General features: G+C 47.2%; 1 protein-coding gene across 6 annotated transcripts in view; it reads left to right on the top strand.

Annotated features, from left to right (window-relative positions):
* ATF7 (activating transcription factor 7) overlaps window positions 1–25,396 on the top strand; it is a 119,300-nt gene that overhangs the window by 79,333 nt on the left and 14,571 nt on the right. For all 6 annotated transcript variants that reach the window (XR_004648335.1, XM_034791844.1, XM_034791845.1 and 3 more), the window contains exons 4-11: window positions 2,716–2,834; window positions 6,224–6,358; window positions 7,685–7,842; window positions 10,734–10,833; window positions 12,081–12,194; window positions 14,243–14,395; window positions 16,552–16,749; window positions 19,896–20,004. Coding sequence is in view for 5 of the 6 variants with exons in the window: in XM_034791844.1 (XP_034647735.1) it covers window positions 2,716–2,834; window positions 6,224–6,358; window positions 7,685–7,842; window positions 10,734–10,833; window positions 12,081–12,194; window positions 14,243–14,395; window positions 16,552–16,749; window positions 19,896–20,004 (1,086 nt within the window). In the remaining variant the exon portion in view is untranslated. The remainder of the gene's footprint in view (window positions 1–2,715; window positions 2,835–6,223; window positions 6,359–7,684; window positions 7,843–10,733; window positions 10,834–12,080; window positions 12,195–14,242; window positions 14,396–16,551; window positions 16,750–19,895; window positions 20,005–25,396) is intronic.

The following is a 25,396-nucleotide window of genomic DNA, read 5'->3' as shown; positions in this document are numbered from 1 at the left end:
TCATTTGATAACTCTGAAGTATAAACTGACCAACCAGTGATTTGGGGGGTCGCGAATTAATAATGATCAATTAATTACGTTTTAGATTTTCTCAGCTCTGATTAAAATCCTATCTACACTATAGAAAGAAACATATGTAAGCACAGGATTCTGTTGCTATTAGCAGTGTTCATGATATAACATATATCTTGTTTCCTGGGTGAGCAGAAAGTCTATGTTATAATCATCCATGTTGTACCATAAGTCTTGACGCATTTTTCTAATGCAATTATAATGGGGTTTTCTGTCCATTCAAGAATGCAAGAAAAATAGCATTACACAGCTACATCACACCTGACTCTGACTGAGATTCATATTGGCACATGGTTCTTTCTGTCTTGCAATCTGAAAAGATTAGGACTGTAGAACTGCTTGTTCATACAAGTACAAGTAAGTCTTCTCTTCACTGCCAAACAAAGTGTATCCGTTGGGTTTTTTGTAAATCTCGGAGTAGCTAATGTTTGAGATATCCGAACATAAAACCACAGTGAAAACAGGGCACTTTAGTTTTTACTTTGAGGTAAAATAGGTGAGAAAAGCAGTATTCCCATCCCTGGGGTTGACCTTGTTGACTTCACCATAAAAATGAAGTGCTGGTCTTCATTGTGTTTACCGCAGCCCTGAGCTTATTAGTTACCCCAAGGTTTAAAAAAAAAAAAAACCAAAAAAAAAAACACCTTTTTTTTAGCAGTGAAAACTGGGCCTAAAAAATGCAGAAAAGACTGAGTCATGTCTTAACACTATGTGGATACTCCTACATTGCAACCAGATCCAAAAGCCTTTTCTGTTTGATATTTATGTGGTAAGTAAAGGACTATTGGTAGGGACCTAGCAAATTCATGGCCCTGAAAAACACGTCACAGAAAGTGAAATCTGGTCTTTTGTATACTTTTACCCTATACAAAACAGATTTCACGGGGGAGACAAGCGTTTCTCGAATTGGGGGTCCTGACCCAAAAGGGGGCTGTGGGAGGGCTGTCACAGGGGGTTATTGTAGGGGGGTTGCGGTATTGCCACCCTTTCTTCTGCATTCCCTTCAGAGCTGGGTGGCCAAAGAGCGGCGACTGCTAGCCCAGGGCCCAGCTCTGAAGGCAGCAGCACAAAAGTAAGGGTGGCAATACTGTGACCCTCTAACAGTAACCTTGCAACCCCCTCACAGCCCCCTTTTGGGTCAGGACCCCTACAGTTACAGCACTGTGAAATTTCAGATCTAAATATCTGAAATCATGACATTTACAATTTTTAAAATCCTATGACTGTGAAATTGACCAAAATGGACCATGAATTTGGTAGGGCCCCAACTATTGGTAGGGCCCCAACTATTGGCGGTCTTTATGAATACTGAAGGGCACATTCGTTATAAGCAGCTGGATCTAGGACAAAGCGTAATTTCCTGTGTTCATAAATCCTTTGTAGGACAAACGCCATTGTCAACATTTCTGTAACTTCCTTTTCTTATTGATAGCCCCAGTTTTGGGGCTCGGTTGTTGATACAAAGTGGCCTCCATTAAAAGACAGGAGGTTCAACTTATTCCTCTTGTAGCAACTCTGAAGCAAAGCAGAAAAGGGCTGTTTTCCTTAAGCTTCCATCATCAACAAGCAAACAATTTTCTGCTTGATCGAGTCAAACAGAATAATATGCTAGTGCTGGGCTCCTGTTAATAACTGGAGTACTGACTAACATCACAAGCAAAAATGAAACTGGCTGGGTGAGCAGTTCTGGATAATCAGGAGACTTTCTGCTGTGTAGACTGAGCTTCAGTTAAAAGTTGAATTGTGGCTCCATGGCCCTGGTCAGCTATATTAAGATTGTACCAAACTGGCCATTTCAGTCTTGCAGAGAGATTCTTATAGTGAAGTAAGGTGCTGGTGGTGGTAATTTGCACTTCTGTATGGCCTTCCATGCCAAGGATTTCAGAATAACTTTGTGCATGCTAATTAATCTTCAGCAATTCCTGTGAGCTGGGTATCATCCCTATTTTACAGATGGAGAAACTAACACACACAGAGGGTTAGTGACTTGCTCAAGTTCACACAGCAAGTCAGTAGGGTGACCAGACAGCAGATGTGAAAAATCAGGACAGGGGGTGGGGGGTAATAGGAACCTATTTAAGAAAAAGACCCCAAAATGGGGACTGTCCCTATAAAATCGGGACATCTGGTCACCCTACAAGTCAGTGCCAGGGCAGTTACTTTAAAAATCACAATTTCTGCTTCTTCCGACTGTTATTTTTTTTAAATCTACTATCTTGAGGGACATGCACAAAACATTCTGCTTCCCTGCAGCACCAATTCAGCAACACATACCAGTCTCAGAGTTGCACTGATGCCAGGGTAGGCCCTGTTTTTAAATAAGGAAGGTGCTACAACACATTGTTTTCAGTTGTAGTGATCTCAATACAATTTGAAATATGTTATTTATGTTACTGCCATAGTATTTGCCAAAAGGACAAAATTAACAGGAAAGTATTGTCGCTTGCTTTGTGAACACAAAGAAAAATCCTAGAGGAAAAACATCCAAGCTTCCTAAAATAACACAACTGAATCTAAATGTTAGGTGTGTATTGGGAGGAAATATTCCTGGTTTCTCTTGTCCTGTGAGAGGAATAGAGTAGTTAAAATTAATCCTGTGACCTGACTTTGATTCTTTTGTTTTTTGTGTTGCAATCTGAACAGATCAGACTCCGACTCCAACCCGTTTTTTGAAGAACTGTGAGGAGGTGGGGCTCTTCAATGAATTGGCCAGTTCCTTTGAGCACGAGTTTAAGAAAGCCACAGAGGATGATGAGAAAAAGGCAAGAGGCAGAAACTACCATTCCAATAAAACTGAAACATTCACAGATTGTAGGGGCTGAAGGGGGAATTATGCTTTTCTGATGAAAGGCATATGTTGTAGGATAACTAAGTGGTGTTGTCTCATAGATTTAAAATGCTCAATCACATACTTTATTTAGTAACTTGTGTGACTTTGGCTGTGCTACAGTCTGAGTCCCAGTTAGATCTGATTTTAATAACCTTTTGTTACTACAGCTTTTTGTCGTCGTCGTTCCCGCCCCCCCCCCCTCCTTTTTTTAAAGTCAGTACCCACAATATCTGATCTCGCATGTCCTGCAAAAGAATGCCTGAGAAGTACCAGTACCCTGTTAACCATGTAGGCTCTGATCCAAAGCCCACTGGACATCTCTTCATTGATTTCAAGATCATTAAAGAGCAATTCCCAGAGCCATGTCCTAAAGGCATGGTTGTGGAAATATCCTTTTTGACCATGTTCTGCCTTTCCTGTCTCCAAAGGATAGGAAAGAAGCCAAGCTTTTGTTGTGTACTTCTTGAGTTGTGTGCGTGCTGCATACAAAGAGAGAGGAGGTTGCATGACAGAGTAAGAGTTTATAGGTCTAGAAGACAGCAAGATGTCAAGCAACTTAAGCGATTCTTTCCAACCCTTCCACCACTGAATAGCAGCAGATGCATATTGTACAACTGCATTGGTATTTTTTAGACTGGCTTTAACATTTTATGAAATTGGTATTTGTACATACATGTGCAATTGGCAGCTCTGTTCAGAAACACGGCTGCATAAATCTGTTCAACTATAACAAATTCAGAGTTAAAGTGGAAAATTTTGTCATTCACTCGCTCATTGAGTACCAGGTGTCTTTCAAACATTTGTTGATCTTACATCCTGCATGTGCTGCAGGCCTAGGCACAGTGAGGTGGCATGGTCGTGCTTAACTCTGAATTCCCTGCCTTTCATTAGCTACAGCCCAGAACTTTAATATTCTTTGAGGGTAGCTAGATTTTGTGGTTTTGGGTGAGCAACCCACAGTCTAGCCAGTCGTTTTATATGTACGACCACCCATATCCTGTGCTGCCTAATAGCGATAGTTAGGATTCTTAGACTTATGAGTGTTTTGCCTTTTTTTTTTTTAATACGACTGCAGTCAAGATATTTCCAGCATTATCCAGCATCAAAGCATGGGCTGGCTTCAGGCGTAGGAAAAGAATGATCCCTCCTAGAAGGGCCCTGTGCACACTAGAGCTCAGACCCAGATGGTTTGTCACTCAGTGAGCCTGGCTAGAGATGCATTTGTGAGATGCTTTGAACACTTGACTAAGTTGAGCCCAGTTACCACTGTTTTGTTTTGTCCTGCTGTTCCAAGGGTGGCCTGGACACCAGCATGTGCGTGTTAATTAAAAACATTGGCATGGGGGGGGCCCTCCCCCGGAGGCGTTTTAAGTGGTTTGAAACTTTCCTGAATTTTAATCCCGTCTCTTCTGTGATTTAACAGTGAAACGTCCCTGCTTAAGAGGGCAAGTAAATGGTTACTTCATGGACTGAAGGCAAGGCTGCTGCATAACTCGGCTATAACAGGGGCACTCTAGGGCAATGCCATTCAACTAGAGAGATGGCTCATCAGGGAGAAGAGCCATAGATGCCTATTTTGACTCTGTTTCAACTCCCCATCCCACAATGATACAGTGTCCCACAATGTTAGTGTCCCCTCGGTGACGTGGCTTTTTGCCCCTCAGACACATCTTCTCTCTCCTTTCCTCCTCCTTGGTGCCTGCTGCAGAGGCTTGGCTGCTCAGCTCTCCCCTGCAGCCTCACATAAGAACTCCTGATGTCCCTAGCCTTTATGGGATCCATGAACGCCATAAGAGCTGGGGTACTGACGGAGCCACATCCAACTCTGGAGCCACAGGCTGAGTGTCTCTTGCCATTAGAACAGGGGGGGGCAAACTTTTTAAAAATTAAAAATTAATGGAGATATCCCATCTCCTAGAACTGGAAGGGACCTTGAAAGGTCATCGAGTCCAGCCCCCTGCCTTCACTAGCAGGACCAAGTACTGATTTTGCCCCAGATCCCCAAGTGGCCCCCTCAAGGACTGAACTCACAACCCTGGGTTTAGCAGGCCAATGCTCAAACCACTGAGCTATCCCTCCCCCCAAGGGCCACATCTGGGTATGGAAATCGTATGGCGGGTCATGAATGCTCATGAAATTGGGGGTTGGGGTGTGGGGGGGTGAGAGCTCTGGCTGGGGATGGGGTTGGGGATGAGGGGCTTGGGGTGCAGGAGGGTGCTCTGGGGTGGGACCAAGGGGTTCGGAGGGCGGAAGAGGGATCAGGGCTGGGGCAGGGGGTTGGGGCATGGAAGGGGGTCAGGGGTGCAGGCTCCAGCCAGCGCTTACCTCAAGCAGCTCCTGGAAGCCAGTGGCATGTTCCCCCTCCGGCTCCTACGCGGAGGTGCGGCCAGGCGGCTCTGCATGCTGCCCCTGCAGCTCCTGTTGGCCGTGGCTTCCCCTTTGCATAGGAGCTGGAGCAGGGACATGCCACTGCTTCCGGGAGCCACGCAGAGCTACAGCACACGTGGAGTGGGGCAAGCCCCAGACTCTGCTCCCCAGTGGGAGCTCGAGGGCCGGATTAAAACATCTGAAGGGCTGGATGCGGCCCCCAGGCTGTAGTTTGCCCACCCCTGCTTTAGAAATCTGCACTGTACACAAAAAGGCCCCTGTCCCTTGACAGGTCTGTTTCTGTTGTTTGCCTGTTTGTGCCACCAACCAGGCAGTTCCTTCATGCTGTCATGAGAGCATTTGCCTCACCCTTCTTCTGGGCAGAGTCTGGGGGAGCTAAGAAATCATTGCTAACTTGTTAAAATGGGGCATGTAGTGCCCTTGAAAACTCTGGTGGCGGGTTGCCAGGTTCAGGCATATGGCTAGGTTTTATTTTAATGGGGTGCTCATAGGTATTTAATAACTTGCATGACTCTTTGTTTGCTTTTGATGATTGGGTGATAAAATAATTGAGGCTGATTTATACAATGCTTTACAGCTCTTCTGTGAATGAAAGTGCCTTCTGTAACTTGCAGGCATTTGCTTTGTTACCTGTTCTGCTTAGCGGAGCCTTTTTACCAATAGAAAGAATTCCATGTGTATGTGTTACTGAGGAACCAAAAAGCACTGGCCTTCTGGCCCAGGGAATGTCTGGGTTTTGTTTTTTGTTTGTACAGCACCTACCACCATGGGGCCCTGGTCCAGGGCTATGGTTTCGACGTGCCACTGTAATGCAAATAATAAAAAAAGCCTTTGGTAAATGCTCCTAGGTGCAGTGGCCCTGGAAACTAGTTGTGTGTTTCATTAGTGGTATGAAATAACTTTCATTTTAATGTGTTAATATTTTCCCATTAGAATGCTGGACCTCTGGACATGTCTCTGCCCTCAACCCCAGACGTCAAAATAAAAGAGGAGGAGCCAGTTGAGGTGGATTCTTCTCCTCCAGACAGTCCTGTATCCAGCCCGCAATCCCCACAGATCAAAGAGAAGGTAGGTTTCCTGGGCCATTCCCACTTGCTGTAATTTACCTCTTTCACCAGGAGAACTGATTCTAACTACAATAGAATAAGTTCTTTCTTCACTTAACTGCCAAGGCTTGAGTTGAATGTTCTGTTCCCCTCCTTAAGCAGGAAAGTGAAGAACTGATTTTACATTAATTCTTAAGTTTCCACACAGATTCCAATAATGAACTGCTTCCTTTTTTTTTTTTTTTAAAAAAAAGAGGGAAGTCACATTCATGGGGAGGCTGGCATCATACTGACCGGGGTAAATCTGAGCAGTTTTTGCAGTCACTGGGGTGTGGGCGATCAAGCCTCGTGGTCAGAGCAGGAGCTATGCCTAATGGTCGGAGCTGATGGTCAAAACCAAAGACAGAATCCGCTACCAAGCCGAAGGTCAGAGCTGGAAATAGAGTCAGCTACCAAGCCGAAGGTCAGAATTGGAGACAGTCAAGTGCCAGGCCAGGGGTCTGAGCCAGAGACAGTGTTGGGCATAAGGCAGAGGAGCAGGGGCCTGGAATAGGACAGGACTGCAGGAACTGGGAGCAGACAGGGGTCTGGGATGGGAAGACAGGAACCAGGAGCAAGCAGGGAACAGGAACTGGGAGCAGGCAGAAATGCAGGGCTCAGGAGTCAGGTAAGCTGGAGGGGTCCACAGTGGCACCAGCCAAGGATTTCTCTAGTTGCTCGGACAACTTCCTGGTTCATATAGTACTCCTTAGCCAATAGGGGAGCTTTGGGGGCGGGCTAGCCCTTCTCAGGATCCTTCACTAGTTACTCAGGTGAGCTGGTGGGTGGCAGTTGTGGTCTGAATTCTGCCTGGGTACCTGTGGGCCCAGGTTCGAGGACTGGGATCCCTCACAGGTTTCTTTGGATGAGAAAAATCTCTGAATAAATAAAGCAGTTTTTATAGGGACGGGGCCACTGTGCTCTGAGGATTGTTGTAGTGGCCCGGAACATGCACCTATAGAATAATATAGGTGGCAAAACTGCTGGTTGCATAATTACGCTTTGTACTTATTCCAGGTTGGGCTGGAGCCACTAGTTTTTAGAGGAGGTGGAGTGTCTAACAATTTCTGCAGGACTCTGGGGGTTGGGACTTTGGGGTTCTATTCCCGGCTCTGTCACTGAATCTCTGTAACCTTGGCTAAGTCCCTTCCCCACTCTGTGTCCGTTTCCCTATTGGGGTGTTGTGAAAGTTGGTTTAATGTTTCTAAATCACTCAGGTTCTCAGAAGAAAGATGTGAGAGAAGGGTATATTATTACGATGAGGCTGATAAAGTATCTGTCCTTATTTTTGTTTGTTGATTCTCTTTAGGAGATCACTTCAAAGCCTGTTATAATTTCTACTCCTACTCCCACCATCATGCGTCCAGGGTCACTGCCACTACATTTGGGATATGACCCGCTACATCCCACTCTCCCCTCCCCGACCTCTGTCATCACCCAGGCTCCACCTTCCAACAGACAGCTTGGGTAAGAAAGATGCTAAGACTTGGACCGAGATTTTAAAAATGTGGTGTATAAAGTCAGGCTTTTTAAGTCTGTATTTAAGCGCATAAACGTTACCTGATTGTCAAAAGCACTGAGCTATGTGCAACTTCCACTGTAGTTCCATGTGTTTCAGGGCCTAACTGTAAATGCTGTCATGAGAACTAGTTATAACATAAATTAAACTAGGGCAACCCCAGGGAAAGAAAACAGTCCAGTCCTGATATCCTTCCACTGGCAATGCCTTCACTGCATGTAATATAGGAGGCTTGCCCAGTTAAGGACTTCAGAACTGTACTTTCACAGATTCATTTTGCCAGAGGAGCGTGAGTTGCCTTTGCTACCCGATTAAAAGGATAAGACTTAGATAAAACTGCAAAGTGGTTGAATCTTTAATGTTTTGGGGATTTTCCAAGACAGCTGTTGCTTCTGAAGTGAAACCTCTACAACCTGTTGGCCTCCTTCAAAGTCAGGTTTTGCTTCTGTAGCTATTTGTTTTCAGATAACCTAATGACCTGCTCTTCTTGCCCCTGGAGTAATCTAGGCTCAAGAGCATTCAGTGAAGTGGTTATGAGCACATTGCATTGTGGGATAGTTTCAACCCTATATATAAAAGGAAGGCGCCTAAATGATCCAGGAAATACATTACAATGGGCCTTCAGGAGAGGTATATTTAGCCCTCTCGCTGTTCTTTGGTGTCAGGATGCTTCTGTTGTGCCATGGTTGTTACTTCTTTCTAATTACCCTCTTTGGATCTGGGTCTTTGCATTAACAAGGCCATTTTTTTGGCTGCCAATTCATATTTGTGTGTGTGTTTGTTTTGACCCCGTGGCACCATCAATCCAGACTTCCTGACGGAAAGGTCTAAATCCTGTCTCCAGGCACCTTAAGGGTTAAGTGATTGTCTTTTTGTTTTGAGAGAGTATTGTGTTTGTTTTCCATAAACTAGACTCAGGCTCAGGTGTAATGCTGTCTTCTGGAGTTGAGGCACCAGAGCATTGCCCTGCTTGGAGAAACAGAGAAACAAAATCAGGACAGTCCATGTATTGAAGCTACAAAGTTAGGCCTGTAGTGGAACTTGTAGGGATGTCAATGGGGCTGGGAATGAGGGCAGGGTATGAACTTTCTGTAGCTAAACTTTTGGACTGGGATTTTCAAAGTAGCCTGAAGGATCTGGATAACCAGTTTCTATGAGAATTGAATGTCCAGATTCCCTACGTGGCTTTGAAAGTCCCACCCCTAGTCGGTAAAGGTATGAACTTCAATCTGGCCCAGTTTACCCCCTCTGACTTTCACTCCCACCCCATCTCGCCATTACCTCAGCACGGACCCCACAGTATAATGTTCTTAGCTTAGCCAGCAGCGACTCATCATCCCTCTCATCGGGGCTAGGAAGAAGGCATGGTAGCAGCGGATTTTCTCCCCACTGCCCAGATGCCGGCTCAGCACCAGCCCTGCTCTTCCTCTCCTAGCTGTTCTCTCCGCCTCCATCTTATGCTGTCACGAGCAGGGGAGAAATAGGAGAATCTCCCTTAATAAAAAATAGGGGAAAATGCAAGGAAACCACTGTCTTGACCATGTAAGTTCAGAAGCAGCTCTTTCTTCCCTCTCCCACACTCTTTGGACAGGGACTTTTCAAATGATGGGGTCCGGGGGAGAGAGAGGATATCACTGCAAGTCATCACTCTTAAATAGTAGTGCACTCTACATCGAGGTAGGCTGCCCCCATCCCTTATTTGTCACTGCGTTCAGAAGCTGGATAAGGACTTTAGCTGGGTGTTTCTGCAAAATGAACAGCAGGGGGAAAGGTTGTTGGCATTTTTAACTGTCGTAATTAGGCTTCAGCGTAAACACCCCTTGGCAATGAATGGAGCTCTTCATGTTTCTCAGATCTATTGTTTCAGGCGTTCTGCAGACACAGCCGTCTGTTTAGAATGTTTTCTCTGAGGGTTAGCAGTGTTTTTAAATGAAAGTCAAATTAATGCACAACCTCATTCTGCCATGAGGGCTGTATTAATGCATCTCTCTAGCCAGAAATTTATCAGTATGTAGGAACAGTTGATCTAGTACCCCAGCCTGCCTCATGCATCTGTGCATATGCCAGTAGAGGGCCCCAAAGCAGCAGCAGGACTCCCCTGAATAGCCCAGCAGCTACAGCAGAGCATCAAGGGCACATTTACGTGTCCTGGTGAGTGTTACATTGCTCCCCTGAAAACTATGACTGAATCCCAGCAATGGTACTATTTGCTTTGCTGTGTGTTTTGGAGCAGAGCTTCTGTTTGCACTGGCACAGGGAGAACTCAGGTGGACTACTTCCTCCTTCTCCTAAAACAGAGAGCTCAATGTGTAATATTTGGTTATCCTCACCCTCTGTTCAGATGAGTCCAGCTTATTAAAGTCCAACATCCCTTCTTAGAGGCATCTGGTCTTTGTGCTTTAGCAGCCTTATGCTTTTTGGCAAGCAGGCCAACAAGCTTACATAGAGGAGTTAAAGAAGGAGAGCCGTAATTCTTCCATCAGCATGTCCTGCCAACACCAACCAACAAATGGTTGTTAGACAACTTTGCCTGGATACCCAAAATGTGATGTTAGCACATGTCAGTTAATACATTCGAAGAATCTCATGTAGAGAAGGCAATGTATGCTTTAACACACGGTAAAGTAGGCTTTAATTCGACCAATTTAGCACTTTGTTTATGCTAGACTTTTAAAACATGTAAGTTAGCCTGTGTTAGCTACCATAATGCCTTAAATCCTAGTCTAGACAAGGCTAGAAATCGCCTGTATCTTGGTGGGGTTGGGTGGGGGCTACTTAGTTTTGTCTGTACAGTATAAACTTGAATTGACATATGTGAGCTTGAATTATGTTTCTCCAGGTCTCCCACGGGCTCCCTCCCACTTGTCATGCACCTTGCGAACGGACAGACCATGCCTGTCCTCCCTGGCCCTCCTGTACAGATGCCTTCTGTTATATCGGTAAGAGAAACTTCCAGCACATTCTCTGTGGTAAAGAAGGGGACAGCTTTTCTCCTGCCCAACATATGCCGACGCTTTCATTTGCAAAATTAAAATACATCTACCCCTCTGTGTGAGATAAGCCTGAAGTGGAAGTGGGCAAGGGCTGATGCTAGCAAGGTAATAATAACACGCCAGTCACACTAGAGGGATATAAGGCTGAAAAATAAAGCCTGGTCTGGGCAGATGGCGCACACCATTGATCCAGGACTGGGAACTGCAGGATCCCTGATTAGTTGGTTGCATTTGGAACGGAATGCCTCAATTGAAACCGTTCGAGCTTACAGAGAACATGTTAGTCTTTGCAGGCCAGGAAAACCGCCCGAGCCTGGGCAGTGTGCGAAATGGTAATTTATATTTAACACTGCAGGTTTTACTTCAGCCTAAGGAGAAGTTTTCAGGATACAAAATTCACAAATAAATATACCTTCTGGTGGGCTTGTGTGTGTTGAGTGAGTCAGGCTATGCAAATCCTGTGTCTCCTGCTGGGCGGGTGTTTTGAGTTCTGAGCGGGTAATTCCAATAAACTAGCACCTCAGGTAGTAGGACTGCTGCAGTTGCAATCCACCGGTGGGGATGGGGGGGGGGATGCACATCTGAATGGCCAGTATGCTAAGAGTTTGGCATTTAGGACATCTCTGTATTTTCTTGAAGTATAACTCATGCTCCTAGCACCTTTCATCAGAGTATTTCAGTGTGTCTTATAAAACACAACTAAAGCCCCATTTCCCCCTTTTAGGTAAGCCAGGCAAATATGCCTGTTTTACAGATGGGGAAGCTAAAACTTAACCAGGATGTTGCTGGAAGTCCATGGTAGAACTGGGCTTAGAACCCAGATGTCCCAGTTTTCACATTCCTCTAACGGCCACCTGGCAGCACTGCACCCTGTGGTGTACAGGTTTTCTGGGTGTGAGGGAAATGAAGGAGACCTTTCACGATATTTTGCCACCTAGTACAGTATATTTCGCTTGCTGTCCTCAGCTGTTGGTTGCCGTTGCTGTGTTCTCTTAAATAGCAGCTGTGGTGACTGCCCACCTTTGAGTGATTGACGAAACAATCCCCGTGGCCATAGTTCTAAAGTTTGTCAAACGCTCTAGGCTGTCTGCATTAAAGGTGCTTTGTCAAGTGATTATTATGATGCCATTTCATGCGGGATGCTTCCAGTAGCAATGACGTCAAAATGTGTGTGCTCTTTTCTCTACATGTAGCTGGCTAGGCCAGTGTCCATGGTGCCCAACATTCCGGGTATTCCTGGTCCACCCATCAACAGCAGTGGTTCCATTTCACCATCAGGTCTTCCAATACACTCTGAGGCTAAAATGGTGAGTTCCAGAACATAGAGAGATGCCTGTTGACCTGTGCCAGGGAAGATTGCTTTGGGGGATATATTCATAGAATTGTCGTAAAAGCCTTCACTTAATCTCGGTTAGACCCTCCACAAAAGAGTGTGTTTAGAATCTCTATACTTATGGCCCTCTCATCCTTCTAAAGAGACACCAAAAGCTCTTGAATAGATAAGCCCAAATTAGTGAGCTTAGACCGCTCCCCCCCTGAAATCCTTTGCAGCAGTAAAAGCACTGTAGGAACACTAAGAGCAGGTGTTATAAATATATAAAAAAGTATCAGGCTGTTCTTCATTAAATCACCCTGCACTGCCAGTTATATGGCTCTTACATATCAATGTCAAGACAAAGATTCCTGATCTGATCTTAAATATGGGACACGTTGTAAAGCAGTGGATTCCTGTTCCAGTATGACAGATGGGGTGGAGATGGGCGGAGGGAGGAGAGAGCCAAGAGGGGAGCGGCTATGCTGAAGTGATCTGGCAGAGGACTCTAATAATGGTTTTCAGTGGGATGCTCTTCCAACTGTAGATTTATGAAGGAATTTCTTTCTCCGCTTCCCCGGCTCTTACAGCACAAGTGCTAGGTGCACACAAGAGGAAGAAGGAAAGTAGGGATGAGGCAGAGGGAAAAGTAAGTTTGGATACAAAGACGGTGAAAGCACGTTTGTCTTGCTGACATAATATCAGCGTGGACTTGTTTGCAGTCAGGGCTTCCACATTATTATGCGCTCCATTGCTGCAGTGACCTTGGTGCTTACAGTAACCGCTACTACAATTCCACACTAGCTAGGCGTTTGCAAAGATTCATTCTGCATTCGTGCACTGAGCTGAAACTAGAGCAGGGGTGGGCAAACTTTTTGGGCCGAGGGCCACATCTGGGTGGGGAAATTGTATGCAGGGTAAGGGGTTGGAGTGCGGGGTGTGGGAGGGGGTGCGGTGTGCAGGAAGGGGCTCAGGGCAAGAGATTGGGGCAGAGGAGGGGTGCGGTGTGTGTGGGGGGGCTCAAGGAAGGGAGTTGGGGTGCAGGAGGGTTACGAGGTGCAGGCAGGGGGCTTAGGGCAGAGAGTTTGGGGGTGGGGTGCAGGAGGGATTCGGGCTCCGGCCTGGCACCGCTTACCTAAAGCAGCTCCAGGATGGCAGCGGTGTGCACCAGGGCCAGGGCAGGCTCCTTGCATGCCTGCCCTGTCCCCGGCCCCGCACCGCTCCAAGAAGCGCTGTGGCCCCTTTGGGAGGGTGGGCGGAGAGCTCCGCGTGCGCTGCCCTTGCTGCACCTCCAGGTACCTCCCCCGAAGCTTGCATTGGCTGCGTTCTCCGTTCCCAGCCAATGGGAGCTGTGGGGGGCGATGCCTGGAGGCAAGGGCAACGCATGGAGCCCTCTGCCCCCCGGCCCAGGGGCCGCAGAGACGTGGTACCGGCCGCTTCTGAGAGCGGCGCGGGGCCCACAGCGCCACAGGAGGCCATCCCACAGGCCGGATCCAAAGCCCTGAGGGGCCGGATCCGGCCCGTGGGCCGTAGTTTGCCCACCCTTGAACTAGAGCATTGTGGGGGATAGGAGGGTAAGAATTCTTAAACTCTGTTATATGTGTGTAACAATATGCTCATGCTTCAGTCTCTTTTCACCTGGGTTAGTGATTGTGTTAATGAAGACCTCTCTTAATAAAGCTGTGCAAACTTGTCCCTGCTGTGTCCCTCCCCATGTGTCAGACCCACCTCTTAGCATCTGAAGGTTGTTCAGTCTCCACAGTCCATTTGGTCCATTGTCCTTCTGCAGAGACTGCCAGCTGGGGAGCTGATGAGTGCCAGTTGCTGTAGTGATTTTGTGATGTGGACACCTGTCTGTTCTGAACTGGATTGAGAACCACCATCTATCTTCACGTGGGCCACCCCAACACCTGCCAGATGATAACAGCTTTTGGCTGGATTTGACTCATCCTTTGAAAAGAGCGAAGAATAAGTTATGTTAGGGCCTGTGTCTCCGAGGCGAATGGAGAACCCCATTGACAGTTCTGTTCTCTCATTTTACAGAGACTGAAGGCCAGCCTGACGCACCAGGTTTCTTCCTCACTGAATGGCAGCAGCATGGTTGTGGGGTCAGCAAGTACGATGGTGACCTCACGTCCAGAGCAGGGTCAGATACTTCTCCAGCACCCTGATGCACCTTCTCCGGCTCAGCCACAGGTCTGCTCCTTCTTAATCTTCGAAGCTATGATGGCTTAAAGCAGTGGGTCTCAAACGTTTGTACTGGTGACCCCTTTCACATAGCAAGCCTCTGAGGGCGACTCCCCCTTATAAATTAAAACATACTTTTGTATATTTAACATCATTATAAATGCTGGAGGCAAAGCAGGGTTTGGGGTGGAGACTGACAGCTCACGACCCCCCATGTAATAACCTCATGACCCCTGGAGGGAGGGATAGCTCAGTGGTTTGAGCATTGGCCTGCTAAACCCAGGGTTGTGAGTTCAATCCTTGAGGGGGCGTCTGAGGGATCTGGGGCAAAATCAGTACTTGGTCCTGCTAGTGAAGGCAGGGGGCTGGACTCGATGACCTTTCGGGGTCCCTTCCAGCTCTATGAGATAGGTATATCTCCATATATTATATTATATTATTATAACACCCAGTTTGAGAACCCCTGGCTTAAAGTGATGATGGAAGAAGCAAAGATACTGGTACTTCTAGTCTGTTAGGAAAGGGTGGGGAATAACCTCATGAATCTGTCACTCTCTGCTCAGACCTATATGCTTTCCAGTGTGCAGAGCTGTGGGGTTTTGAGGTGGGGTTTGTGGGGTTTGGGATTTAATGTGTGTGAAACACTCCTTTTTGTAGTTTCTGTTACCATCTCTGTCAAACAGTCCAAGCTAGACTTAGGCAACAGGCGCAGTTACTTGATGTGTTCTGGAGTTTAGAAAGAGTGTTTTGCTGTCCTCTCCTTTTTAATTACTAGGGTTAAACACTCCCCTTTTAGGCAATCAACCACACTTGCTCCTGCCAGCTAACCAAATGCCAGCCCTCCATCAGAATTGCCACCTGCTCCATCAGTTAGACAGGCTTCCAAAAGTTTAATATCCATATGCTGTCTGACAATGAGTAGTGAAGTGTAACTGGGCTCTCACATTGTGGCTGTGTAATTACAGAGCCGATGCAGTTGTGCTGGGAGGACTGAGTCTGGGGTGATTTGTCCTTGTTGGTTTTTCCTTTGTTCCCTCAGAATACAGCAGGAGATTACAGTGTTACAGAATCCACTCTTAAGTGCCTGTAAGACTTTGTACAACGATGTTGGAACACAGCTGAAGATTGGCTGTGTTACACAAAAGCCCGTATTCCCTTGCAGTAGTGTTGTGTGTATCAGTAAAGATGGCTCTGTTGAGTTGTTTCCCTCTCACATTGTAACCTGTGGTAAATTCCAACAATAAGAAGCTGAATAGTCTGAATTTTTTTGACTGAGGCAGATGCTAGGGGCTGAATTCTAGTGCTGGTGGAAATAAGGATTAAACCAGATGTGCTCTGCAGGCTTCTCCCTCACAGCTCCTCCCTGGCCACAGTTCCAATCAGCATTGCCTCCTGCTCATCCATGATACTAACTCCTCTCCTCACCCTCTCACCCTCCCTGCGGTTCTACTCTTGAGGCTTCTGTCCTTGCAAATTGCGGTAGTGACTTTGTGATATGGACAAATATCTACTGAAAATCAGACTGAGGCCAATCAACTTCCTTCCACTTAATGACCTGAGGTGGGATTTAAACTGTAGTCTTGCTAGAAAAGTGAGCATATTTAATCCACTGCAAGAAATACCGTCTGGTTCCTCTCCAAAACCCATAATATTCTAATATCCACCACTTGACTGGAGATCTCCACTGTATGTTAAAAATATTCAAATGATGCTGACACTGAGACAGTAGCTCAGAACTGAAACTTCATTGCGCATCTAGTACATATTGCCCATCGATCAACACATGTCACAAGATTCGGTGCTTGGGAGGAAGGACAAGGTGCAGGACTGAGAATCAGGGAAGCTGGGTCTCCATCAGAGACTCCCAGTGTTACCCTAAGCAAGTCACTTATTCTACAGACAGGGAAAGAGAGATTAAGTCTCAACAAATCTGTTTGGACCTAATTCATTAATGTCTGTAAAGTACCTTGAGAACACTGGAAGCTGCTCTAGAAAAACAGAGTGTTTTTTAGTTTCAGAGTCAGCAGCTGACAGATCCTACATCCCGACTCTCCAAGCCAATTGGAATTTGCTCTGGACTTAGTACAATCAGTGTGGATAACTGTCTGGTTTAATCAAGTGTGTGTTTTGGTTCAGTAATTCTCTTCCTTCTGTCCGAACTCCAGGTTTCCCCTGCTCAGCCCACACCTAGCACCGGTGGCCGGCGGAGACGCACGATGGATGAAGACCCGGATGAGCGCAGGCAGCGTTTCCTGGAGCGGAACCGTGCCGCAGCCTCTCGTTGCCGTCAGAAACGCAAGCTGTGGGTGTCTTCTCTGGAAAAGAAAGCAGAGGAGCTCACGACACAGAATATCCAGCTGAGTGTGAGTATGGAACCATGGAGGCCAAGCCCATCTGCTTGGCTGCACTGCGGCCTTCACTCCAAGGAGGACGTTTTTACCGTGGTGCAGAGGCACTGTGTGCTCTGGTGGTGGTCTTTAGTCTGTGAGAAACCAGAATGAGGTGGCTAGGAATGTTGCAGGGTTTTTTGTAACGTGTTTATTTTTTCTGTGCTTGATTCGCAAAGGCTTGTGTATGTGCCTCTGGCAATGGAAACCAGTATTTGTAAAAGACCATCAAGTCCTGGATAAGCCAAAGGGGTAAGAAAAGGAGCAGGTGGAATTTCATATCCCCATTTCCAACCCCCTCCGCTGCATACAATACATAAGAGCTGCGCATCCGGTCTTGCCCTGAAAAGGTTGAAGGGAGTAAGGGAGAATCTAGCATTGTGCCCTACCACTCATCCTCTCAAGACTGCACCCCGGAACATTCAGCTGCTCCAGCCACAGAAGATAGGTGCTGCAACAGTGCAAAGGCACCAGGAAGCTGCTGTATCCTAGCTGAAAACTCCCCCAGCTTGGGAAGAGCTGTCAACTGGCACAAAGTCAGCCTAACTGGCTTTTGCTCTGTTCTCTGCCGCTTGGGACTGGAACCACAGGCAAGCAAAGAGGGAGCTGCAGCTGAGGCCCAGGGCAATTCAGATTCTCCTTGAAAATCGGGGAGCTCTAACTAGCTCCCTGACAGCTTCTCTCCTGCTGTGCCAAGCAGAACTATGTGTCATTCCCTTCCCATCGCAATTAGTCCCCTTATTAATGCTCTCAGCAGACAGGCGAAGGACGGAAAGGATTCTGAAGACTGAACTCACGTCCGGTGTGGGCTGTTTCCCCCTCTGGTTTTCAGTGACTCATGCAGTGTGCTTCAATAGCACTAATTACGATAGCTTCATTCTCTTTGTCACGCTGTCTGGAGTGGCTCACAACTGTGAATGCAGCCTGTCAGAAACAGGACAGATACCCCAAGCTGGTGGTGTGTTCTATAATTGGATTTCACCAAACCAGTAACAAACGTGAACTCCTGAATCACTATACCAGTCTTGCCATGGAGTCACAGACCAGCTTAGACTCTCCGGACTATCTTACCACCCTGACAAACGGAACTTTGTGATAATGGTCACTTACACCAAAAATCACACCAGATCAGGTTGCTCCAGTTCCAAGAGACCAGCCACTTACCCCAGATCAACTGGTACTCTGGAGCTTACACCAAAGACAATCCTGGCACTTGCAACCAATAGTAAATTAACTAAAGGTTTATTAGCTAAGAAAAAAGAATGAGAGTTATTGAGAGATTAAAGCAGGTAAAATATCTGTCCAGGTGAATCACAGTTTGTAACTTCGAATGGTGGCAGGGGATGGAGGGGAGGGATAGCTCAGTGGTTTGAGCATTGGCCTGCTAAACCCAGGGTTGTGAGTTCAGTCCTTGAGGGGGCCATTTAGGGAACTGGGGTAAAAATCTGTTTGGGGATTGGTCCTGCTTTGAGCAGGGGGTTGGACTAGAAGACCTCCTGAGGTCCTTTCCAACCCTGATATTCTATGATTCTATGATATAGTAAACTGCCAGTTTCCCAAAAGTCTTTCCAGGGTACCTAGTTTTGCTCTAGGGATTTCTGCTTTATATCTGGTACACTTCCCTGTCAGAGTCCAAAGATGCAGGAACTTTCTTTGAATCCCTTCTTATAGCTTCTTCTCACAGAAAGCAAGCGGTCAGTCTCTCTTCCCAGTGGGCTTTTCCTTTGATGTCAGCGAGTAAGGAATGCACTTTGAGTCTCAGACCTCCAGTCATCACACACAATGGCCATTTGCTTTGTAATTAGCACTTTTTCTGATAAAGTCCTTCATTAGCATTCCACAAGGCTTCTTTGATGTCTGATGCGTTATTTAGTTACAGCGGTATTTACAATTTAAATGTTTGATGTTGCATCATAACAGGATACAGATGAGAGAAAACAATGCACTTAACATCCCATTAGTTTTATGAAGTTTAAACACCCAAAACACATATACATTTAACAATCGCTTTGATCTATACTAATACATAAGTGAATTGGCCTGAATACACTCTGACATGACCTGGTCTGCCAGTGTCATACTTGTCACAAGGTAATTGTAGAAACTGTTTTCCTAGCCAAGTTCAAAGTGCAGTTGACTGGGTTTTCCAGATACAGGGGGACAAATGTTAAACACATCTCAAATTTCAATTACAAACATGCTCTCTGAAATTTTCAGGGGGAAAAATTTACAACTAATGGCTGAGAGTTAACCTGAAGTTTTTGAAAGCATGAACATTTTTTGTTTTGGTGTTGAAAGGGATGAGAAAGGGATGGAATTGGCTTCAGAATGGATCACTGCTTGCACCTTAATCGTGGGGAGGTGACAGAAAGAAAGGATGGCCTATTGATTACTGTGCAAACCTGGGACCTGGAGTCAATTTCCTCCTCTGCTACAGACTTTCTGTTGTGACCTTGGGCACGTCACTTAGTCTCTCTGTATCTCAGTTCACCACCTATTAAATGGGAGCCATAGTAGGTACTTTAGATGGATAGATATAGGTCTGAGCAGCCTCCACCCAAATATATAACAGGCTGACACCTACAGACTCCTCCATATTAAAGGTAAGAGTGGCTGTCGTGTTATGAACAACTTGAGGTGGGCCTTAGGGTCCTGTTTTGTTGCCAGTGTTGCCCTTGATATACCAAAGAACAGACATTCCTGATATGGTTTTACTCTGTATAGCTGCTCATGGTCAGTCCTCATTAATGGTCATCTTAGAAAGATTTTTTGGCCTTCAGAAAGATGCCACTTGAATTTTTAGCTTTCCATCAGGGTCAACAAAATATTGCATTGACTCTTATTGTTAGCATTTCTTCCATTGGTGGTGGTAGCAGGCGCATACAGACTAATTTACATCTGGAACTTGGGATTTCTCGGTAAGGTACAGGTCTGTAAGAGGACAACCTTGCAAAGCATGTTTTGTATGCACACTCACTCACACACACACACACAACTTTTTATTAAGGTGTTAATTTGTGGTGGTAAACTTTGAAGAGTCTACATGTTCGTATTCTGCCATTGCTAAGGGATATTATTCCGAACACCCATGATCCCTATAAATGTTGTTTTCTTTACCTCAGAATGAAGTTACACTACTGAGGAATGAAGTTGCTCAACTTAAACAGCTACTGTTGGCTCACAAGGACTGCCCAGTCACTGCACTACAGAAAAAAACACCGGGGTATCTTGGTGAGTTGTGACTTGCCCATGTTGGCACTGTACCTTAGAGTACATCTGAGTAGAATTAAACCTGAATACAAGACTTACATGAACTTAGTGTTCCTGAAGGATGCTGGACTGACAGCCCTGTGGGCTGGTGTCCTCTGCAGAACCAGGTAAAGCACAAGCAATGGCAGTGCAGGTTTCTCCCATGCCATACCTGGCCAATGTGCCTTATCCCTGCACTGAAGCAAGCCGCATCGAAGTGGCGACAGAGGAGTTCTGCCCTGGATTTCTCTGATGCTCCCAACGAGATCTCCAATTAGTGTCAATTGTTGTGGCGGTTCTTATGATGTGGGCCCCTGTCCATTAGAAACTGGACTTAGAACAGACAACTCACTTTGTGTAGGAACAATAATAGTGGTAACATTCTGTCACTACCAATTTTGCTCCAAGACATTGTATAGCAGGCGATTAGTATCATGCGGATGACGGCAGTGTAAACGCTTTGATAATATAACATATTTTTCCTTTTGTCAGTATGTTTCCCTGTAGCATGAAAAATTCTATATGCATCCATCACTCAGACTCCCATTTCTCCCATGAATCTGGTCCATTGTTGCCCCGAACGCTAGGTGTCCTTATCCATTGTTTTATACTGCTCGGTGTTGGAAACGAACGCTGCTGTTTTAAGTGCCGTTGCAGTCAAAAAGTCCAGACTATATAAATGATATCATGGGGTTCCATATTCATCTTCTCTGCAGTTCACATCAAACTGGTTCAGTTTACAAGTGAGAAGACATCTTTATTTTAAACTGCTTGCCAGTAGAGAGACATGGTGGGTGAGGTAGCATCTTGTATTGGACCAGCTTCTGTTAATGAGAGAAACAAGCTTTCAAGTATACACAGAGCTCTTCTTCACGTCTGGAAAACATACTCAGTGTTACAGCTAAATACAAGGTGGAACAGATTGTTTAGCATAAGGAGTTAACACATATTTCAAGGGGACCATTCAAGGCCCGTTACTACCCCTCCAGTCACAGGGAGTCTTAGTTCTCGCTATGACTGGAAGGGTGTTAGCAAGCCTCTTCTCCTTGAATGGATCATCTGTTCCATCTTGACGTCATGTCTACACTACAAAATTAAATTGACCAAAATTACGTTGAGGTACAGCCACCGCAGTAATTAAATCGCTTTTGTATGTCCACACTATGCTCCTTGTGTCGGGGTGTGTGTGTCCACACTAGCGGCACTTGCATCGATGCTGAGAGCAGTGCATCATGGGTCGCTATCCCACTATGCAATGTGCCACCATGTGGGGCAGGGTGTTTTGGGAAGGGTTTGCAAAGCCTCATGGGGCAATCGAGTTGTGCAGGGATGACTGGTAACATGGTTTCAACATCCCATGATAAGAGTTTTCTCCATCCCATGATATCTGCATCCCACAATGTTTCACGCCTCTTTTCAAAAGCCTCCCAAACCTGCACATCCACCATCTCTGTGAGATGCATGGATCCTGCACTGCCCTTCAGCATTGTGCTGACCATTATGAACACAATGCGCCTGATCCTTCAGTATTTTCAGAGCCGCCAGAGGAGCTGCGAGGGATAGGACAATGCCTTGCAGGCTGCCTTGCTGACGGACAAAGAAAGAAACAATTCAAGGTGGTTCTTGGCATTCACCGAGCAGTTGCCAGATGGTGGAGCGCTGGTTCTGGGCCCAAGAAACAAGCACTGGTTTGGGATGATGAGCAGTGACTGCAAAGCTTTCAGATGCTCAAGGCCACGTTCATGGAATTGTGTCCCCAGCCCTCCAGGGCAGCAACATTAAATGAGAGCCACGTTCACAGTGGAGAAGAAAGTGGCAATCGCTGTATGGAAGCTGGCCACACCAGACTGCTACCCATCAGTCGGGAATCAATTTGGAGTTGGAAAATTTTTGCTATCTCATTCTTGAGCGTAACGGAGGTTGTCAGGGAAGAGGTCCTGCAAGCCTCTGGCTGCAGACCGGGTCCGTATGCTACTAGCCTGTGTGCTGCATCAGGGCCGGCGCTTCCACTAGGTGACCCTAGGCGGTCGCCTAGGGTGGCAGGATTTGGGGGGTGGCATTTTGCCACCCTCAGTGGAAATTCGGCAGCGGGGGGCCTTCCGCTCTGCGTCTTTGGGGCACTTCGATGGCGGGTCCCTGAGCGAGTGAAGGACCCGCTGTCGAATTTCCACAGGACCTTCACTCGCTCAGGGACCCGCCATCGAAGTGCCCCAAAGACGCAGAGCGGAAGGCCCCCCGCTGCCGAATTTCCACTGAGGGTGGCAAAATGCCACCCCCCAAATCCTGCCACCCTAGGCGACCGCCTAGGGTCACCTAGTGGAAGCGCCGGCCCTGATGCAGCACACAGGCTAGTAGCATACGGACCCGGTCTGCAGCCAGAGGCTTGCAGGACCTCNCCTAGGCGGTCGCCTAGGGCGGCAGGATTTGGGGGGTGGCATTTTGCCACCCTCAGTGGAAATTCGGCAGCGGGGGGCCTTCCGCTCTGCGTCTTTGGGGCACTTCGATGGCGGGTCCCTGAGCGAGTGAAGGACCCGCTGTCGAATTTCCACAGGACCTTCACTCGCTCAGGGACCCGCCATCGAAGTGCCCCAAAGACGCAGAGCGGAAGGACCCCCGCCGCCGAATGCTCACAGGAGGAGCGCTGCCGCCTAGGACGGCAAAAACCCTGGCACCGCTCCTGGATGCAATGGTGCCTACTGAAGTATTTGCTTACTGGTGTGGAAAAGCATCCTGCCGGGGTAGAAGAAATAAGGCAGCCCTCCCCAGAAGCCTTCGGCTGAGGATCGCAGACTCCCTCCAGGAAAGTTTCCTCGAGTTCTCTGTGCAGGATTCACAGGACATCCCAGTGCATGTAAACAAACTCCTCAGGGCCCCCTCTGCCTAGCTGTACAGGGGAATGGGAAGCAGAGAGGAACTCTGCCTCTATTGGTTGTTTCACTACCTCTTCTAGCCTGATTTAAAAAATAGTAAATGAACAGATGAGTCTCTGCAATAGCAAAGCAAATGGCATACTTACCAGAGGTTCCTTCCCTGCATCAGGCTCACCAGTGCTGGATAGTAGGTACCGGCTCGACTGCTCCGGTGTCAGAAAGAGGTCCTGGCTTGCGATGCCACTGAATCCCCAGTCGTCTGTCCCCCATATTCCTCCTCCTTGTCCAACACCTCACTGTGCACTGCGGGGGGCCTTTGATTTCCCAAAGTATCCATGGGGCTCTTGGCGGTGGTGGTGGGGTCTCCCCCAAGGATGGCACGCAGCTCCTTGTAGAAGTGGTGTGTCTACGGCTCCGCTCCAGAGCAACTCTTTGCCTTCCTTGCCTTCAGATATGTCTGCTGCAGCGCCTTGATTTTCACGCAGCATTGCTGCATGTCCCTGTTGTAGCCCTTCTTCCCCGTGCCCCGAGTGATCTGCTCATAGATATCGATGTTTCTATGGCTGGATTGGCGCTGTGTTTCCACAGACTCAGGAGATCCCTCACTTCCTGTGTACTCCAGGCAGGAGCGCGTTTGCTGCGCGGAGCCAGCATGGTTAGCTGGGCAGTTGCTAGGTGAGCTCTCCATGCCGAGCAAACAGAAAATGGAATTTAAAATTCGTGGGGCTTTAAAAGAGGAGGAGCATGTACCTGCATACCTGGCCGGTGCACAGTGGAGTTCAAAATAGTGACTGAAGCAGTCACAATGGGGCATTGTGGGACACCTCTTGGAGGCCACTAAAGTTGACGTAAGTAACGCAGTGTCTATGCTTTCACTGCATCGACCTAAGCACTGTGCCTCTCTGTGGAGGTGCAGTTATTAAGTCAACGTAGCGGACGAGTTACGTCATCGGGAGCAACGTTTTAGTGTAGACACTCACAGAGTTAGGTGGATGTAAGCTGGCCTCAGGTAGCATGAAAGCAGTTCCATCCTACCCCTTCTGCTTCCCATGGGCCTGGCTGCCAGGAAGAGGGACCGAGTGAGCTGAGGGTGAGGCACAGCAGGAGAAGTTTAGTGCATCCCCGCTCCAGGTAACTCTGGAGAGGACAGTGCAGCGTCCCCAGGCCAGGTGCAGGGTGGGGGGCGCTGGGGAAGGCACTGGCAGTAGGCTCCCGTATCCCATGTTTCCCCTGCTGATGTGTTCATGAGGGCGTGCAAGCTCCGGGGAGACGCTGTGGTGCTGTGACTCTCCCTGGACCGGGCCCCGCCCAGCCCAGCCTCACGTGTTCCAAGCTTCTGTGGCCCCAACCCCTCAGGAGCCAGCAGATTGGCTGCCGTGGCCCATGGAGGTGGGACTGGAAGATTCCTCCCAGAGCCAACACGTGGGGCGGCTTTCCCACCTTCACAGTGTACCCCCCTCCCCCCCAGTGTCGGCTAGTCCCAGTTGTCTCTGAGAGTAGACCAGACCAGAAGAAGAGCTCTGTGGAAGCTCAAAAGCTTGTGTCTCTTACCAACAGAAATTGGTCCAATAAAAAATATTCCTTTACCCATCTTGTCTCTCTAATATCCTGGGACCGATATGGCTACAACCATACGGCTTGCTTCACAGTAATCAGCCTGGGATCTCAAAAGCTAACTGGGTTTTCTGCCTCTTACATTTTCCCCACTAACAAAGGTTTTGTACTCCTGGAATTTGTCTGAAGGCTTATTGATGATGCTGAAGGCAGAGGGGCTCTGGCTGGCTATCCCCTAGCTACATCTGCTTGTGTCAGCCTTTTGAGTGTTGGAAACTTGTTTGGGTCGGTAAAATAAGATGGAGGGTGCACAGATCAAATAGGAGAAGTAAGAAGGTGTCATGCCTCCATAGTCACACTTCTGACGCCCATCCCATTCTGAATCTCCAAAGCATTCCCCTCTGAGGAAATGGAACACAAATATCTGCCTCGCAGGTCCCTGGCATAGCAGTGACTCACAGCTTGAGTAATGTGGTCGTGAAATTCATCCCCATCCCCCAGCCTTTGCAGACAGGTGTTCTTTGTGTATAATGCAACATGATTTTTCCTGTTAACTTCCAGAGTTTACAGTTCCTATTTTTATTCCTCAGTCTGTCTACTCCAATAATAGGAATTCATCACACATCTGAATAATAAAAATGAAATTCACACCTCCCTACCCTATCGCCCTCCTCCCTGGCTGCCTTCTTTATTATAAAGATTTATGACTAAGCATGTCCTTAAACAAAAATGCCAGATTCCCTTGCTGGAATTACCGCTGCCTTATGTACAGTTGGGTTGTTTTATTTGTAATACCTAGTAAATCTCCTTTTTGGGATGCCAAACTGTTCTGTTGCTTTGCTCGACCCTCCCTCTTCACCCCCAAATCACTTTTGAAATCTACCGTGCTAGCTGTATCTTTCGATCTGTTAGCTATGTCCTAGCCAGCACCTCACTTACGAGGGTGAGGT

This window comes from Trachemys scripta, chromosome 16 (genome assembly GCF_013100865.1).
Source record: "Trachemys scripta elegans isolate TJP31775 chromosome 16, CAS_Tse_1.0, whole genome shotgun sequence".
Lineage (NCBI taxonomy): Eukaryota > Metazoa > Chordata > Testudines > Emydidae > Trachemys > Trachemys scripta.
Note: the sequence above shows the minus strand (reverse complement) of the source record. Positions and strands in the feature narration are given on the sequence as shown.